Source organism: Solea senegalensis, linkage group LG17 (genome assembly GCF_019176455.1).
Source record: "Solea senegalensis isolate Sse05_10M linkage group LG17, IFAPA_SoseM_1, whole genome shotgun sequence".
Classification (NCBI taxonomy): Eukaryota; Metazoa; Chordata; class Actinopteri; order Pleuronectiformes; family Soleidae; genus Solea; species Solea senegalensis.
The window spans coordinates 6,116,046-6,135,722 of NC_058037.1; the positions used below are offsets into that span (position 1 = coordinate 6,116,046).

Consider the following 19,677-nt stretch of genomic DNA (forward strand, 5'->3'; position numbering starts at 1 on the left):
TGCTAATGTTGAGGACACATTGACACATGAATGATCTAAACATACAAATGAATCCTTTCATCCACTCCTCACAATAAAAACAGTGTCTATTAAAAAAAAGATTCTTCATCTTTCAAACATGCAAAAAAAAAGAAGAAAGGAAAACACCCACACCCCCAAGCACGTCAATAGTAAACAAAACCTACTAATCTGCGGTACCTGCAAAGGTACAACATTTGGTATATTAGCTCAGACAGACACACTCATGTCAGCCAACGTGTAAGACTTCCAAAACAGAGAGCCCATCATTACGTACAAATCTTAGAAAAAGCTAATTGTGGGTTGTATGTGTATATATATATATATATATATATATATATATATACACATATGTATGTATATATATATATATACATACATATATACACATATATCATATATATGTATGTATATATATATATATATATACATACATATATATGTGTGTATATATACATATATATATGTAAAAAAAAAAAAGGAACGATGATGACGCGGATGAAAGATGTTATCAGGCCAGCGGTTGTTCTCCAATTCTAGCTCAGCGGAGCAGGTTTGACCGACCCCGCAGACACTGGACCAGTTCTCTGAAATTGTAAGACGGAGATGAGCTACGTCCATCTGTCCTCATGACATCTTCAAGTACTAAAACTCTGTTCAGCTACTGTCTTGTCCAGTCAGACAAGGGTGAGGAGTGGTTCACCAGACAGGAGCCAATCACAAGACCACCAACACAGGAGTCGGCAAACATCTATCAGATCCAACATGGACCAATAACGTAAGAGGAGCTTGAACATATGTTGTCTGAAATCCAACTGGTTGCCATAGCAATGTGCTTTCTGGGCCGAAAGAGGGAGGACTAGACAGGCCACTGCACTGCTGTGTCTCTCCAGAGCCTCGGCTTCCAACAGCAGCAGATGAAGCAGCAGCTACCCAGAGGCACATACACATACATGCACACAAATAAGCATGACTTCCACAACGTGGCCCTTTGCTCCTCTGATGCACAAATAAAGAGATTATAATCTCTTAAAATCTCTGTCACATCCTGTCTATCTCCGAAGTTACCAGCCTATCAGGTTGGCTTTGGCCTTTTCTGTTAGCTTACGGACACGCCCCTTAGAGGAGGTGCCAAAGGTGATAGACGAGTCCTCAAACAGCAGTTGCCTCTGCTCCTCCTCAGAGTCCTCCTCCATGTACCAGGCCGACCGTCTCCCCTGGTTACGTGTGCGCATGGACCCACTTGCTTCGTCCCCCTCTTCCTCCTGTGGAGACTCCCTGCGATTGGACCGTTGAGGGACAGTCTGCGGAGGAGGGGTGACCTCCTCGTTTCCCCTCCTGCTGCTCCTCCTCAGCGGCTCAAGCTCAGGCGACTCTGTGGGTGGAGTGGATTCCTCAGTTCTTATTGTTCGGGGCCGACCGCGCCGCCTAGGTGTCGACGGTGCACCAGAGTCCGACAGCACAGATGTCTCCTGCGCTGAAGATGTCCCTCCTTCATCGCCAGTGGACTGGTCGAGCTCATCGTCAGGGGTGGAGCTCCTGTGGTTCCCGCTCCTCCTCATCTCTTCCAGCTCCTGCTTGCTCTTCCTGCCTCTCTTCTTGCCTGGAGGGCGACCTCGGGGTCTGGAAGGGCTTGCTGGAGTCGTGACTTCTGGAGGACTCAGCGGCTGTTCCGTTCTGGACTTCCGCCCCTTCTTCCCAACGCCCATCGTCATAGGACTGCTATGACCGTTCAGGTGGACTGTGGTCTGGACGGAAGGGCTGGCGGGAGAAACTGTGCAAGAAAAGACATTAAATCAAAGGGAGTAAAACATCAATAACAGAAAGTGACATTTAACACTTTACTTATAGTATAATTATATATTATTAAAGGTTATATGTAAATTCTATTAAGTCATAACATTTAATAAGATTAAGGAAACACAGGTTAACTTGAAATAATGTCTTCAGTATATTCACAACTGAAACCTTCATTTGCATGTTGCAAACTATGTTTTGGTTTGGTGTTTTTCTGTTTCACCGCCCATTGCCACCCATCAAATAACGCCTCAAACCAAAGTGCTTTGACACACAGGATGCCACCAGAGTTACTTCAACACAGTGGGCTGCAGCTACGGCTCGGAAATGCTGAACATTACCAAACCAAAAAAAAAAGCCTCACTATCCCTCTCAAAACATCTCAACCAGAGGAGAGGTAAAATGAGGATCTGCAGTGGAGATGCATTAAAATATCTGACATCAGAAAGTGGAAAAGAAGTGAAAGACATTACCGGTTATTTAATCATCTATGTGAATATTTAACATTTATAAAGTTTTTAAAGTCAGTTATTGTCACTTTGTCGTCTCCTCTCACCATGTGTTATTTCTCTGCTGCTCTAAAGCAGACACACTTTCACTTTCGATCTCTGACTCAAACAGATTTAATGTTTGTAAAAATAAAACTGACAGTGGGACAATTATGTAGATGTATGATTGTGCACATTAACACAGATTAATGTCAGGTATAAATGCAGCTCCATTTTGAACTGGGATTGCAGTGACAAATTTTTACATATATACACTTTAAGCATCATCTCTTACCAGGTGTGAGTCGTACAGGCGTCCTGAGTTTCCGCCGGGTGCTTCCTCCACCGCTACTCTCTGGGGCCGGAGAGGGAGTCACCTTTTCAGGAACCGGTGGCGTTGATGCTAAAACAGAGTTATGAGCCCTAAGTGAACGAGTCGACTCTGAAAAAGGCAAAGAGAAATAACTAAAGTTAACTGCTCCACACATTTAACGCGAGACACTTTGCTCTTTTACAACAACGGTATCTCCTGAAGCAAAATTGACATGTACTGCGCAACATAAGCAAGCTCACCTGCTGTACTCTGTGTGTTGCTTGTGGCGTTTTGCGAGGAGGACGGGGCAGGTGGGGAGTGTGCAGAATGGCGCGCTGCACTTCGCGTTCGCCCCGCAGCTGGCGTATCCGCCTTCCCGTTGACCAGCTGTTGAGGCTGTTTCAGGGGGGTGCTCTGTCTCAGGGAGGAAGGCCGCGAAGGAGGTGGCGATGGCTCCTTTTTTGCGGTCACCCTGGATGACACGCGTCTCTTCCTCTCTGGGCTTGAAGCAAGAAAGAAGGAAATAATTCAAAAGATTAAATTATATTCCAACAAATGGGCCACAAAATTGAAAATAAAACATCCTTCCTTCTACCTGGATGCAGTGCTGCTTGTTGGAGACTCGCTCCTCCTCCTCCTCCTCTTCATTGCGTGCCGTGTCTGTCTGTCTGTAGTGTGTCGTGTCTGCCTGTCCGCGCCCTGTCGGGTCAGTTTATCTGTCAGGCCGTGGATGGCCTTGTAGTCAGCCAGGATGGAGCTGACGTGCTCCTCAAACAATGCAGAAAGCCTCAGACTCATACTGTAGATCTGGAGACACAATAAATGATGCACTGGATCAACTGCTGTACTTACTGTGTGTGTGTGTGTGTGTGTGTGTGCTCATGTCTTACCCGAGACTTCTTACTCGGCGTGTAAGCTTTGGAATTGCTGAAAATGAGCCGGACATCTTTGCAGAGGTCAATGGGAGACTGGTACTTTCCTTCTGTCAGTGTGGAGAGAACGGTTCCAAAGTCCATTGGAGAGTCAACTATTTGCAGGTAGTCCTGGGTGAAGGAGATGTAAACAAAATAAGGATTAGATGAGAGCAAGAATTAGGAGATAGGGTTATTATCAAGAGTTTACCCCTAACACTTCCCTTTTTAAAGTGTATCTAGTGGAAATTCACACCCAAAATAGTTTGCCAGGTTTCTGGGTTTGCAAGTTTGTGTGCACCACCATTAATTAAGAGAGAGGAGCAGCTGTTGAATAAGTACCGGGTACTCCTGGAGGTCCACAGGTTCCCTGAAGGGCTCCGAGTCTTCACACTGAAATATCAGGTCCAGCAACTCCTTACAGCGCCCCCTCCACGCTTGAGGGTCGTACGACGGAGGTCGCATTCGCCGCTGACGCTGCATCGGCCGACGTCCCTACGTTACAAAGTTTCATGTGAAGAATGAAAGGCTCATGGTGTGTTTTCACTCTTGTGGACGCTGCAGTCGGGAATCTACACAGTGAGATGTGTTACCTTATGGTTTCGAGTGGATGTTCCAGGTCTATTAGTATCTTCATCTTCCTCCTCCTCATCCTATATAAGACAAGGGGGAATGATTGTGATGGTGAGTATTGTACTGTAGTAATTTCTTTATATTTAACAATAATATAATACAGTATTGTATAGCTGCCTTACATGTGTAATTTTAGGTTCCATGAATTAAAAGAGAATTTTGAAATTGTGTTTGCTACCCTGATCTACAAAAAACAAAAGAAATACATATTTGATATGTTACTGTGTAAACATGTTTACAAACACACCTCATCTTCGGAATCAGAGAAGGTTGCCTTCTTCATAGTTTTGTAGAGGGGCATGATGTCAGTCAGACTCTGGTCCCTGAAGAAGAAAAAAAAAGTAGTTAACAGTTCAAATGTTGTGAAACTTAATGTAACATAGCTATAACTAAGTACCTAACACTTCATACTTAATACCCTATTTAACACACTCACTTAATAAACTGCAGCATGAGGTCAGAGACAAACTTGGCAGTAGTGACGATGAAAGATCCCGGTTCATTGAACGTTTGGGCGTTGTGTTCAATATAACGAACCTCCCACATCAGAGAGGACAGTCGTCTGAAAGGGAAACAAACAATCGCAAACAAACCGTGTTTGAATTCTATCTCTTCCATATACTGTATACTGTACACTTTCAGTATCTTCTGCTGTCTCTTCTGAGCTGATGCGAGTTACCTGTAGAAACGGTTCACCAGCCTTTGGCGAATCGTGCTGAGGTCAGTGACATAGGCCACGACTGTGCAGTACGTGGGATAAGCCTGTAGGTCCACTGGAAAGGCAAATGGCGCTGCCACATCTGTGATGAGAGAGAGGATTAGTACTGCGGCACAACAGATTTGACGTACAAGCATTTTGTACAACTCGGAACCAAAACAGTTTCAAGAAATGGTCACGTTGTGAGTGTGTGTTTAGTCAACACATGAGTTTTCACGATCAGTTACATCAAGCTAAAATAAGGGAGGTGAAGGTAACAAAAATGGAAACATCTCTGAACCTATTTATTGTGAGAAATTGATAAAGCGATCTGAAATCACCTTAATCTAAATATTGATCCCCAAATCTCAGCATGAAGCTCACAGCTAATGAGGAGCTATCTAGATAACTGTGATGGTTGTTGATGTCTGAACTGTGCAGGGTGTAAACCGGCTATCACACTATGTCAGCTGAGATTGGCACAGCACCCCCCCGCGACCCCCATGTGGAGGATAAAGCGGTAGAAAATGGATGGATGGATGGATGTTGACACGCTATGTGTGCATGTTTTTCCACAAACTGTCTCTAGAGGGAGCCCTCTAACCAGTTACTTCCACCAGGATTGCAGAAATACAAAGTCTCTAATGTGACATTACATCACTTTCCAGGAATACAAGCAAGCACCTCAATATCTGACTCAACATGTCAGCAGCTTATTCTTTTAAACATATGACACTTGGTCCTGCTGATGAGCTCAGAGCAGTGACTCACGCTGTGTAAAGTCATGCTGCCGTTTCTTTACCAGATGAAAGCCTCTGTGGCCTAATGTCACATCCCTGCTTACATGACATAAGCAGGCTGTTATTAATATTATTAGAAAAGGTCTGACGACGTCATACCGAGGGTGCAGAGCTGGTCGATGGCTTTGATGATGCGTTCACACTCCTCCGCACGTGTGCGGCAGCCCCATTCCCCGTCCAGAGGGACGTACAGCAGCTCCTTCTGCTCCTCTTCTACGAGTGGGACGCTCAAGCCCAGTTCGTCAGGGAACGTGGCTACAAAATGAGAATTTCCGGGGACTTTAAAGACACTTGAACTTAACTTTATTGAGAAAGAAACTGCGTGCATGTCTTAGTGTGTGTCCACAAGCGTGTGGGTGTGTATTAGATAACTCACCATCATCAGGAATAGGCTCCATATCCCACGGACTCATCTTCTCCGTGTCTCCATTGTCCCAGCTGGATTGGAAATAGTGTTGATGTGAATCATTGACATTCAACAAATTGCAAGTACTTTCTTTTTTACTTGACATAGGTGACAAGCAGTGTTGTAAGCAGTGACGCTGCTTTGCCACAACCTACATCTGAAGAAAACATTTCCAAAATGTCTCAGTGTGGAGAGGGAAAAGAACGAAACACGAACAGAGAACATAAATATCAATCGTTTGAAATGTCACGGTGAGTGAAAGAAAAACAATGCAACATAAAGAGCAGCGTCAGCCGGAATCATTGTAAATATCAAATTCACAATTCAAACTTTGCCAGGATCTTTTCCACAGAGTTTGTGGAGTTAATGAGTGTTACATGCAGCTATTTGTTTCCATCTGAGTGGGTTTCTCCATGCAGACAGACTTGTTTTTATTTGTAAACCATTTTAATCAAGCTGTTTCAGATGTCTTTTCCCATTTGTGTTGGTGTCTGCCAAGTCAAGAAATCATTAAATCCTAAACGTAACTAAATTTCAGCTGAAATTTCACTGGACATAAAATCACAAGACCTTTTTGTGATGTTTTTCCCCTTTTATTTGAGAAATGTATCGCTGCATGAGAGAGCATAAAACAAGAAAAGGGATTGTCTTACCAATTTGTCTTTGGTCAAATTACACTTTATTGTCTAGTTGAATTTTACTTTAAGTGCTATTGATATGGTCCAAAATGATCTATATGGCATATAGAGATGAAATATAAGGTACATAACCCCTTAAGTGAAAGCTACTGCAGCCTCTTTGTCCGTGTGACGACAGATTATATGTATATGATATTTGGCTTTGATAGGAGCGGCAGTTTTATGGCTCTTTTTCATTATACAGTTGTAACACTACTCTTCTCTACTCAGTTTGGTATCAGGTATAAACGTGGCTGTAAAGGTTATGATTCGGCTCACGATCGCCAGCGCTCAGCAGTGCTGTCGCTAAATACACCCGACTCCTCTGTTAAATATTGAGATTTTAGAAATGTCCGTGCCAAATGTTGGAGATTGTTTTCCGCATGTTTTCAGGATCTTTACGTCTTTTTAACTGATCTACAGTCCGGGAGTGTTCGGTTTGATTCTCGTGTCGAACGTTGCACTCCTCCTGTGACTCCTTCAGTCACATGTTTGAATCGGCTCAGGTCACTTGGAACGTCATCAGAACAAATAAGCACCAGATTAAAAAAAAACAGACGAGTCGAGTAGTGCTAGAACTGTATAATGAAATGTATAACTGTATAACTACAGGTCAAGTGAATCCAGAATGTGTTCATACCAAACATTGTAGCACTGGAACAGACTGTCAGGATACTGCGTCTGGTACGGCTCCTGGCTCTCAATGGTCCCGAACCACCAGGCATCATCAATCACTGACCGAAACCTGTCACCTACACAGACATCACACAACTATTTAGACATTTGCAAAAAAATGAAGTAGAAAATATGTATATTTTAGATTTGCTTAAAAATCCTATGCATGTTTTTAGTGATTCTAGCTTTGGCTGACCTATTCTCCACTGCCTGTCTCTGGCATTGTCAAACTGCTGCCGCAACACCAGGAAGTCAATTACATCAGCCATGTCGTGGTACCTACAAGAGAAGAAGAGTGTTTACAAATTACTAAAAGGAAGTGATGAAACATATGAAAATATAACCGCAACCATAACAATGTGAAATAAATCAGAGTTTGCAGGACAGTTCATTACTCTCAAACTCTGTAAATCAGTGGATTAAATGAGTTTATGGAACTTGACTTGTGTCAAGATGATAATTTATTGAAAAAATGTGCTGTATTTAAATGTAATGATTTACTTCATCTGCATATTGTTGGAGGAAAAGTGGAAATGAATGTAAGAAATGGAAAGTTTACATGAACATATGACACTATACTATATTAAATGTTGGCTGTTTCACATGTGTAACAAGCACTCACTATAAAAACAACAGTGGGTGGATGCTTACTTCATAGAGAAGGATCCTCCGGTCAGTTTGCCGGTGTCAGGGTCCAGGAAGGACAGCTTCAGGCAGCACAGCGTGGGCAAACCGACCTCATACTTGATGCCAACTATCTTCATCAACTCCTGCTCCTGAACATTACAAGTAAAAGAACAAATAACGCAAATTAACAAACACTGTCAGTGGAATTATTTGTTCTATGCACTGTTTTTTTTCATTTGTTGGGACAAATATGACCCGTGTCATGTTTACGACCATATACTGTATATTTATTACATAAGCATGCTGATGTCTTTACACTGTGTGTGCTTGTAAATAGAAGAACATACAAGCAGTAGCCATGGTAACAGTTAACATGTCAAGGACAAGCTACTAAAACTAAGTGCAGCTTAGCACTGCTATACTAAGTTATTTCCAGCAGTGAAAACATGATACTGAAGTCATTCATGGTTGTTAGAACTACAAACAGAGAGAGAGAGACTGCATGCGCATATTTACTTGTATTTCTGCCTTTATTTGAGAGTTAAGTTTAACTTGTGGTGAGGGTTGAGGTAAGGAATTTAGTTTTAATTGTTATGGGTAAGATAATCAGCGAAAGAATTCCCTTTATCAATAGTTATTTTCTTATAAAAAAGAAAACAGGCACGTGTGACCTACTTTGTCAATAACAATGAAAAACCAATCAATGCTAACATTTATTGAGTTTCCATTTCAAGTGCTCTGCTCTTTTAGGCCGTAAGAACTTCAGCACCTTTGTCGAATAGACGTCACAGAAAATATAACACAAACACAAAGTCTCATGATTTGATTACAAAACAGAATCCAACATCAAACGTCTGCCATATTTATTGCTCAAAGACTTTGAGGTGTCTTGAGCAGCTTTACGATTTGTAACAGTGAAGTTTACGTTTATGTTCTTAATGAAAGACATTATTATACGCTTTACTGTCCAAGAACTGTTCCTCTGTGTGAAGCTTGTATTGATTTTGCGACATGGCTCTACTGTGATCTTTATTATGGGCCTCTCCTCAGTGGTTGTGGGTAAAGAGACAATATAAATCTACAAATACATTGGTAGCAAGAGCAATGTCTCTCTTCAGACAGTCCTAAATCCATCTTTGTCAGACTGTTCCTTACCCGTAGCTCCATCTTGTGCCAGGGCTGCTTCTTGGGATTGATGCTGTAAATCTTTTTCTGTTTGGCCATCTCCACATAGGCTTCATGTCCCTGTCTGAAGTAATACAACTGCACATACACACATACAGTACATGTGAGCTACAACGTTACTTACTGGAACATCACAACATTACTTGACTAGAAGGGTATTGTCTCTTTCCTCCAACATTATCTCCTGTGGCAACACATTTGGATGTAAGCATCTAATCATGTTAATATATAAGCCTGGCTTTTTGATGTGTGCAAACATGTGGTGCACATGTGGTGGGAACACTGTAACAGAGACAGGCTGCATGTACCTCATCTCCCATCTGGGGTATGTAAGGACATCTGCGCGGGACTGTGTCTGTGATCCAAGCAGAAGGAAGCCACTCCTCCAGAGTTAGGCCTTGCTCCTGAAACTCTGTCCTCTGAAAGACATACAACACAATAGATGCTGTCACAGCTCAGGAAAGGATTTGCATTAATCTCAGAGTTACTTAACCACTTTTACAACAAATTATCAAATCAAATTTAGTGCAAAATCGCACCATGCATTATGTCAAGGCATTTTACCTAATATGACAGATAACTTACAATATAGAGAGAGAAGTTCACACAATGACCAAGCACTTGGTGACATTGGAGAGGAAAAAAACCCTTTGAAGGCGAAGAAATCTCAGGCAGAACCAGCCTCAAATATGTGCAGATTTATGCCTGGGCCAGGTGCATTCTAGGCCTAGATTCTTGTGATTAATCTTAGTTTGGTCCCTTACTTGTGCAAGTAGCTGATTGGTAATAATACCAAGGAATATAAAGGTTTTTAATCTAACCTTTCTTTTCTCCTTTGGCTGCTTCTTCTTTGGTGAGGTGCCATCTTTGTCTGGTTTGTCTTTCTTCCGTTCTTTCTTGCCTTCCCTCTTCTTCTCCCCATCCTCCTCAGAGCTGCTGCCCTTCTTTTTAACTTTAACACTCTTCTTGGGCGGTTCAAGGTTGATTCCTGCGTCCGCTGTCCAGTCAGAGTAGTCGCTGGAGTAGTCGCTGCACGGAGATCAAATGCATCCCTGTATCAGCTTGTGTTTACAATAATGATTTGCATACGGCCCGTGTATGTATGTAGGAGATAGTTGATATGATTAATGTGTGTGATAAACTGCGTCTATCTCACCTTGAACTGCTGTGGTCATCTGGCCACGGCTCTTTTTCCTCCTCCTCCCCCTTCTCTTCCTCTGAGGAATGCCCGTTAATCTGACGCACCTCCACCTCTCCCTGGAAACAGACACACAGAGGCAATTAAACACAATGAATGCCACTAACAATTATTGTCATAAAGATTCATCTCTTGCTTATTTTCTTGATTCGTCAGTTCTTTGTGGTTGTGGTCCATGATGACCCTCAGAAATGATAAGTTCAGAAATATCTTGTTTTGACCACAAACCAAAATTATTCAGGTCTAATGATTTCTTTGTTATATGAGGCAAAGAAACTAGGGCTGCAACTAACGATTATTTTATTTTCATAATTTCATAAATGTTTTTCAAAGTGTCTTCTTTCATCTACAAATCATTATTATTCAGTTTTAATGATTTTGTTGTTATATGAAGCAAATAAACCAGAACAATTTACTTCTAAGAAGCTGCAAAACAAATCAGTGAACTTGTTCGTATTGTAAAAAAAACATTCAAACCCATAAATTGATTATAAAATTAGATGATGATTAATTCAGTTATTGATTGATTGATTGATTGATTGATTGATTGAAACCAGAACATTCACATTTAAGAACAAAGATGAAACAAAGATTAACCAATGATCATAATAATAGTTAGTGATTAATTGTTGCAGCCCAGAATTAAACATCATATTATTATTGGAAAACAACTTTAGCAGAGCTCTGTGAATATAATGAAATGCAGATCAAATATTGAGGATAAATTACTAACTCATTTTAGCTAGTACACTAGTTGGAATTTAATAAAGTATAAAACCAAATCTACAACACGGCAGTAGCTGTAGTGTTGTCTACCTCTGAAGTGCTATCATCCTCGTCTGCAGCCTCAGCACTCTGGCGACTATTCTCCTCCATGGCAGCCCGAGTCTGATAACCATGGTTACCCAGGCTCCTCCTGCCCTCATCAGCTACACCCTCTGATGTGGGATGAACCTGCAACGTGAAGAATAGAAAGAGAAGGACAGAAAACAAAGGTAAGATGGTAACACTGTGGCTGATGGAATATTCATGAAGTTGCTGATCATCCAGCACTGACGCCGTGAGGGAGAGTCGGGACTGAGCTTGACTTAACTGAAGTTCTGAGACATGAAAGCATCAATAAAATGTCTTGAGAAGAAAAATGAATACTATTTCTGAAGTGTTGTAAAACAATAATGTCTGTTGAGTGTGTTCATTCACTTACCCTGCTTTCCTTGGGGAGAGAGTGGATGGTACGTCTCCTCCTTTCTGACTGATAAATATTGATTTCTTCCTCCCCTTTAGCCTCGCGCCAGTTCACCTGCCTCCTGCACGAAACACACAAACACACAGGGTCATGATGTGCACCAAAAAGCTACCACCTCCAAGGCAGAGAAATCATATAATATTTGACCTTCCAACCTCTCGCTGTTTGTTTGTATGTATGTGTGAGCACAAGTGTTTAACCTGACAGAGGCGTCCTCCAGCTCCGGGACCAGCACCCTGCGGCTCCAGGCCACCAGGTCGCCCTCTGTGGCCATCTGGCTGCGTGGAGCGTTGCTGTGCATCTGGCGGACTCCCTCGATCTGACCGCTACGACGCAGGCCTACATTGGGTGGGGAGTGCACTTCTATTGGCGATCCCACCGATCCTAAGATTGAGACATCAAATTAAAGAGAAAAACACAAGTGCTTTGTGTCAAACTGTGAAAGGAGACGTGTCATTTTCTATTGTTTATTGTCTGTGAAATATCAGAAAACAAGTTACAATTATTTCAAAGCATCAAATTCTCACATTTGAGAAACTGGAACCGGGAAAGACATTTCAGGTTTTAACAAAAATCAAGTTACATTGTCTATAACAATATTTAATTAATTATAAAAAAAGGGAGTAGGAAACCACTTCTCATTTACTTCTCAAGTGACAGCATTTGAATATTTTTTAACTCAATCAAGATAATAAATTGAAAACCATTAAGTCATGAGATTTGCTCCTACCTCTGCTGGCCCTGGTGTTTACATTAGCAGCAGCAGTAGTAGTGGAACCAGCAGCAGGAGCAGCAGCAGCAGGACCATCATTTGCCCCCAGTCTTTGGTCTTGTTCCTGCTGCAGCCTCTGAATGATGGAGTCCAGAGGACTGGGACCGTCCACAGCCTGCTCACTCACCACTTGGTTCAGGCCTGATAGAAACATGAAAGAAGAAAAAGAAATCATCTTAAAAAGGTATATAGAGAACCTGGTGAAATGTAATGTTTGAATTCCAACAGGTATTACTGCCATAAAGATTGCTACTGCCAGATAAAATGTAAACTCAGCCATCAAACGAATGATGAATGACGAATGATTTCATCTTTTTTGGTGTCGGCCAACAAAGAAAACATTATTTGTCAAGATTAGTACTGCACAATTCCACCAAAATGCTACTGTCACACATTTTATCCTAATTAAATAATTACAGTGTCTTTTCAGTTTGTTTATTGCACTTGGTCATAGAGCAATTAGACTAAACTTTACTGATCCTTCACTGGGGAAATTCACTTCTCATAGCAGCAAAACAGACAGAGGTAGACAAGACTAGATACTTATATATATTATAAGATATATATATATATATTAGATATACTGACTAGAATAAGCAATCGAAAAGATAAATAAATAACAAATACGAGTTAATAGAATTGATTAGGTTTAGATTATTTTCCAACTAATTAACTAAATGCCAGTTGCTTCCTTTTACATTTAAGATTGTGAGCTGCCTTATTAATTCTGTTTTAATTACTGACGCTAGTGCACTTAAGATGCCTTTCACTAAGGAAAGATAACACAGACGTCAAATAATGAGCTACAAGAGCAATGTAATCAGCTTGACAACAGAGTCTTTGATCAGCTGATCAGCCTCAATACCTGAGGAAGTGACGCCCATCTGTGGAATCAGCTGCTCGTCCCGGCAGCCCTCTCTGCCAGGTACCAGCCGCTGGTACCTGGGAGGGTGGGGGTTACCGTCCACGTCCACCAGGAAGGGAGGGGGCATTAGGTGTGGCGCCTGCTGGGTCTGCTCATCCAGCACATAATTGTTGGCGTCCCGGATCAGCGGCCGATAGTCTGTGTGGAAGAACATCTGGTCCGCTATCTGAAACAAGAGGCAGAGAGGAGCAAGTTCATTTCACAGCACATTAAAGACGCCTGATCATTCGTCCCTGCTGATGTCATCAGTTGCTCACATCAACATTATACGTCAAGTTGTACAAGTATGTGATCCTGTCACTTTACCTTGTCGTACTTGCTGCTGGAGCCAAACCCAAAGATGAGCAGGTGTCCGTGGGAGTCGGTGGCCGCGAAATGCTGCCCATCTGGACTGCATTTGCAGTCAAACAACGCTCCGTGTCCTTGACCCTCAATCTATCCACAGAGACACGGAGGGAGATCATAGTATTACACTGCCTGGTGGAATTGCATGCAACTGTAGCACTTTGAATGACATGGATACAGTCAATTCCACATGGCTGGTACACAAGTGTGCAAACACTATTTAATGAGCCACAGGGAGGTTGTTCAAGATGATGCATTTATGTTTATGGAACAATGTAATTGACCAACTGCATTTAATATTTCCAGCAACAAAACAGAACATCTGTGGAGGTAGCTTTACTGCCGGTTGCTTTTTGTGTTTTGCGTTTCTTTGACTTTTTCAATAATCAAATAAAATACGTGATAAAAACATGTTTTGAATTTTTCAATGTTCATTAATTAAAGGTACTGAACCCTATTCTGCTTGAGCCTAGAGGACGTCTTGTATACAAGGTGTGAGTGAGTGGATTTGAAATGCAATTCAAGTTGAAATGGGCACAATATGCTTCCATTTTTTTTCGATTTTTTTTTTAACTTTCTTGGTGAGAGTTAGACTGATACAACTCTTACAACTCTACACTCTATGTCTGTCTCACTATATATGATCACAGGGAGCTGCTCGTGAGCTAAGTCTCACTCAGACAGAAGACAAGGGAAGCAGCAAGTCTGGATTTGTCTAGAAGAAAAAAACCTGTCCATCAACACCTCTAATGCTCAAACAGTTTTGTATGAAATGCCACTAGAAAAAATTCACGATTTTTACAGCTGCACAGTTCAAGTACGTGCAGGTATAACTGTTTCTACCCGTTTCCTTTCTTCAATTTAACAGCAAAACTCTTTATTCTCATCTGTCAACAAGAAAGTAATAGGTTAATTTCCAAGATGCCGCATTATCCCTTTAAGTTTCATACTGAGAGTTGTGCCTTTTTTTTACACAATTTGGGTAAAGACTAAGGCCATTTACTGTCTGTGATCTACACCAAGTTTCAGGCAACTGACCAGCTCACTGAGTGACTCACTGCGATGAATGCTGTCCTTGGTTACCATAGAGACACAAGCAGGAAATACAACAGTGTCTTTAATGATTATCACGCTGGGTGAATATGTACAGCAGCATACGCACCACAAGTGTGGACGACATGGTTTCACTCTACTAGTGACTCATGCCTATGGACACACTTAATAATATACACAATAATACAATACGTGGAGGGGATAAAGTGAGGCAGCAAAGGGAGAAAGTGAAAGCACCGGGGGAGGTGGTGGTGGGGGTTTGGTCTGTGGGTGAGAGGGGAAGAATGCGAGACAAAGAGTGACACTGGGAAAGGAAAGGGAAAGAATGTGTGGTGGGAACGAAGCAAATAAAAAAAAAAAACACTGTATCCCTGTAGTCCACATCACACAACGCTAACTAATTCACTGACTTCACATCCAAACATGACAACACATGTCAAAGAGAGGAAAAATATACTTGTACATGGACTTGAACACTTGACAGAACACTCACTAATGTCTCGTCTTCAGTGGCAAAAATTCCAATTTGTCGAGGTTAAGACTCACAGTTATGCATCTATTCAAGCTCAGATTGTGATGATTTTGTTATTTGGTATGCAACAAGTGAAAAAGTAGTCATTAATACATTAATACATCAATTCACACCAAGATAAAAACTGAAAAGAAAACAGGCAGTGGAAAGTAGTTAATCATTTTCTTTTGGAGGTTTAATATGATTTTTTTTTTTTTTTAATCCGTCATTATGGTGTAAAAATAATTTTCCAGCTTCAGAATGACTGTTTGCAAAAAAAAACAGCTCAGAAATCCAGTGACAGTGAGAAACTTACCATGTTGAAATAGGAGCGGATCTTGACCCCTCTGGCCAGGTCCCAGACAATACAGTTCCCATCATGCCCCGCTGAGAAGAGGATTCTCGGATCAAAGGGGTGTGGCTCCAAAACAAACACCTCATCCTCGTGACCCTGTCATTAAACGACACGAACGTCGACAATAAGTCACTCATGAGAAATAAATGAAGATGGGAAAAATCAATGGCCGTTTGTAACTGTGAATTAAACTGATTTCATGTCATTAGCATTTAAGCAACTATTACGCAGACGGAGCTGCCTGTTTATTTACATGAACTTTGAACATTTCAGCGGTTTAACGCAAGCAACAGAATCAATTAACACGATCTTTTTTAACAACCTTTTTTTGTTTTTCCTTCAAGGATAATGTGGTAAGGTTTTGCATCCAACACTTCTACATCCATGAATGCAACACCATAGAGAGTTTCCAGCAGAAAATGCAATGTTCGGGGTGCATTTTATGTATCAAGGTAAGACAGCCACTGAAAAATCCATAGCTTTTTTAGTAAGCAAGCAAGCAGGCAAGTTTGAGATGTTTGGTCACGTGTAGAGGAGGGATACACTGCGGCGACCCCTGAAGAGACACCTTTAACTCTTTTAAAAGTTTCTTTGCACTTGTGTGTCTGTGTTAATGTGTTTTTCCACTTCATACCATCAGCACATGGACGAGGTTTCCGGTCGTGGAGTTCCACACCTTCAGCGTCAGGTTGTTGGCTGCCGTGATCACCGTGCCGTCGTGGCGATCCCACGCTACCATGGTAACCTTCAGCTTGGTCACCTTGTCTTCCAGTGGCGGAGGGTTGTACTTCCTGGAGGGAAGATGTTGATGTCATGTTTACACATTTATTTATTTTAATATTTAAATACATGCACAGTATATACAAGGAGAAATGCGGCATAGATGTTTTCTCATCTTTTCCAGACATTTCCAGGTCAGACGGTGCACAAATATTCTTGCGCTTATGCACTGGAGATAAAATACTTTCACATACTTTTATGTTTTACACTATCTATTAAATTATCCAGGGGTTTGAGTGCAAGCAAAGCACAGATTAAATAACTGTGTTGTGGGCATTTACTGCCATTCTTGCATATTCCTTGAGTTCATTGTGTTCAGGCAATATAGATTTGAAATGCCAGTCAGTGTCATCTCCATTCATCCGTTGTCTGTGATTCCCACAGTAAATCGATATTCTGTCTGCAAGCAATCAGGTCATCAATCACTGCTAAGTTCAACCATCATGCCACAGGTGTGAAAGTGTTGTTTAAGTTGATCATTTATTGTAAGTACACTACAAATCCCCTTGTGTAGCTGTGAATAAATAAATGCTGATGGTGATACAGAGGGATTTTAATCACTTCAAGCTCCATTTAAATGAATGTTGGTTTTTGGGGGCGGGGTTTTGTTGCTTCAGACCAGTGCACAGTTTTCAGCAGGGATCCCTCACATATTCATATACAGCAGGTCTGGGACGCTTTGATTGATTTGTATGAAATAAATCTTGACATTATAACCCACAGGACCTTCCAAGCCCAAGGCTCTGAGCTCTGAACACAGCAGTGCTGGTGGAGAAAGCACACTTTGACAGCTGTGCACACACTTACCCGGGTAATTTGGTCTGCATGTCCAGCAGAATGCTTCTCCAGCCCTGAGGCTGCAGCTGCCAGATTCGTGCTGTACCATCCCTGCTGCCGCTCACAAACCTACAGCACACGGACACACAATAATGCAGCGGCTAAACTGTAAAGATGGCACATGGTTCTATTTCAGCGTTCTGCTGTACAATGGCTGCTTTCATCTACACACATCAGTATAAACTAATAGTGTGTATCCTCCGCTCCACCCCTCCCGTTTGCATTGACAGTCTACCGCGCGCACTGCTGCGATTACAGCAGCCCAGGAGAATTAAAGCTGAGCTTGTTTTTCTGCACATTCAACACAGGCACACATACATTTACACTCAGTGAGTTCATGAGATATACAAGCATGTGTGTGTGTGTGTGTGTCTGTGCATGTAAGAGAGAGGGGGGGAGGGGGGGAGAATACGTGCATGTATCAGAAAGTAACAGTGGGGTTTCTGCTGACACTAACAAGTCACATTACAACACCCTGCGGTTCCAGATGCGCACACACAGAAATTAAATGCACCTAACTACAGTATGTGGCTCACACAAACACACAAACTGTGCAAGCTCACCTGTCACTGCAGTGTGAAAATTGGATGCTGTCAACTTTGTCCTAGGTGAGAAAAAAATAACAGGAAAAAAGTCATAAACGCATATTTCTTTTCTTCCTGTCTTACAAAACTCTTTTATCGTGAATTACAATTAAAGGTCTCTAATTTTGGCAAGTCCTTTGCAGAGCTTTTACACCACCTCACTATCTTCCTTGGTTAGATGGGAGTTTGCTAATTGTCATGGATAATGGTGAAAACGAAAACTATTCTTACTTGACAACAACAAAACAAATCCCAACCTTCCAGCAGCGGCGGAAGACTATGAGATGCACTTAAAAGCTTTGAATAAAAAGCAAGAGTAAGTGGGCATTTGTTTTGTTTGTGTTATTTTAATACTTTTAGCATTTTTGTACATCACACTTTTGAAGCAGGGCATGTACAAGACACACAGACACCTAAAAAAAAATAGATCCATACATTTTAATAATAGTCATAACAAATGAAAACAACAATAATTGTCTTAGTTGACTCACTGTATGGGACTCAAGTTCAGAGATCTTCTCGGGTTGGCCTGAACCAAAGTAGTAGACCCTGATAATATGGTCTGTGCTTCCTGTGGCAAGAAACATCCCACCTGAAAACACACAGCGAATAAAAATGATTTCTATTATGATACGGGACACATGCATTCATTTACAGTTAATTAAAATGTAACATTATTCATTATTCATTCCTCACGCCACAGTAGCGTAACAAAATCCACATATTCCAGTATTTAAATGACTGATTAACTTAACTTCAATGATGCACACTCATCAGATAATCTGGGCTAATTTGGCTAACTTTTGTTTTAGCTCTGCTTCTACGTCTGGTGGTGTGGAACATGTGTGATAAAGGTTTGTGGTGTTAACCTGCGCTGAAGGAGGAGCAGATCATCTGGACGCCAGGCCTGGAACGCTCTGTGAATTTACTGGGCCTCTGACTGAAAAATGCACGTAAGAACAGTAAAGTACATATTAAATACGGTGAACAACCATTCCCGCCTGAATATACTGATACTGTGCATGCTTTAAAGAGAGCGGGTTTCACAGGCAGGTGTGCCGATTTAACATCATCTTTACACAGTGTATTATGTAAATAAATATATATATACAGTAAAAGTTATGATACACTTAAGCATCAATGCACTATAAACATAAAGATGAAAGTGACAGTAGTCGTGAAGAAGAGTGTCAGTGAATTTTAAGTGAAGTGTAGATCAAAACAGGCCAATAATATACTGCATAAAATATTTCTCTGTATTAAAAAATACATTTTCACTGACTAAATGTGAATGTGAACAGCAGTCGTGCAGGTGAGACACTGGGAGCTACGTTCGTGTTTCTCACCAAAACTTGAGCGTGCGTGCATCCCACTGCCAGAAGCAGATGGTTCCGTCAGCTCCGGTGGAGGACAGGTAGCGCTTGGAACCACAACAGAGAGGAGAGAACTGCAAACACAACCAGGAAGAGGTTACAACAAATCAATGTCAACACTCAAATCATATTCCGAAAAAAACATGTGGGACCTAAAGACAGACAGACAGAGAGAGAGCACAGAGAGGGCACCACAACCCTTTAACACCTAAACCTCAAAATGTCTTGTCTTTTACTTTCTTGCTTATTTTAACCATATAAATGTTTTTTCCAGAATAACTTTTAATATCTGGCAGTTATTTACAATTAACTGCATGTTAAAATAGTGTAATAACAATTTAAAATGAACAAAAACAAAAAGGTTTATTTAGAAAAAACACTGTAGCTGCATATGAACACCAGATTGTGCGTGTTAAATTTGAAATTTGAACAGTATAAAACATAATTTAAGATAACATGTAACTATGTACA

At 41.3% G+C, this 19,677-nt stretch overlaps 1 protein-coding gene across 1 annotated transcript in view; it reads right to left on the reverse strand.

Moving 5' to 3' along the window:
* Positions 1-460: 460 nt before the first annotated feature.
* LOC122783618 (pleckstrin homology domain interacting protein) overlaps positions 461-19,677 on the reverse strand; it is a 31,725-nt gene continuing 12,508 nt past the window's right edge. The window contains exons 9-40 of the mRNA XM_044048363.1: positions 19,180-19,280; positions 18,703-18,773; positions 18,325-18,425; positions 17,813-17,853; positions 17,220-17,318; positions 16,267-16,423; positions 15,594-15,728; positions 13,675-13,803; positions 13,309-13,534; positions 12,402-12,584; positions 11,872-12,055; positions 11,630-11,732; positions 11,242-11,379; positions 10,384-10,484; positions 10,049-10,256; positions 9,536-9,646; positions 9,198-9,305; positions 8,067-8,191; positions 7,612-7,694; positions 7,381-7,492; positions 6,034-6,095; positions 5,757-5,912; positions 4,840-4,960; positions 4,597-4,722; positions 4,408-4,483; positions 4,121-4,180; positions 3,870-4,022; positions 3,507-3,659; positions 3,212-3,423; positions 2,877-3,118; positions 2,599-2,745; positions 461-1,792 (exon numbers count right to left, since the gene is read on the reverse strand). Of these exons, the coding sequence (XP_043904298.1) occupies positions 1,083-1,792; positions 2,599-2,745; positions 2,877-3,118; positions 3,212-3,423; positions 3,507-3,659; positions 3,870-4,022; positions 4,121-4,180; positions 4,408-4,483; positions 4,597-4,722; positions 4,840-4,960; positions 5,757-5,912; positions 6,034-6,095; positions 7,381-7,492; positions 7,612-7,694; positions 8,067-8,191; positions 9,198-9,305; positions 9,536-9,646; positions 10,049-10,256; positions 10,384-10,484; positions 11,242-11,379; positions 11,630-11,732; positions 11,872-12,055; positions 12,402-12,584; positions 13,309-13,534; positions 13,675-13,803; positions 15,594-15,728; positions 16,267-16,423; positions 17,220-17,318; positions 17,813-17,853; positions 18,325-18,425; positions 18,703-18,773; positions 19,180-19,280 (4,734 nt within the window). The 3' untranslated portion in view covers positions 461-1,082. The remainder of the gene's footprint in view (positions 1,793-2,598; positions 2,746-2,876; positions 3,119-3,211; positions 3,424-3,506; positions 3,660-3,869; positions 4,023-4,120; positions 4,181-4,407; positions 4,484-4,596; positions 4,723-4,839; positions 4,961-5,756; positions 5,913-6,033; positions 6,096-7,380; positions 7,493-7,611; positions 7,695-8,066; positions 8,192-9,197; positions 9,306-9,535; positions 9,647-10,048; positions 10,257-10,383; positions 10,485-11,241; positions 11,380-11,629; positions 11,733-11,871; positions 12,056-12,401; positions 12,585-13,308; positions 13,535-13,674; positions 13,804-15,593; positions 15,729-16,266; positions 16,424-17,219; positions 17,319-17,812; positions 17,854-18,324; positions 18,426-18,702; positions 18,774-19,179; positions 19,281-19,677) is intronic.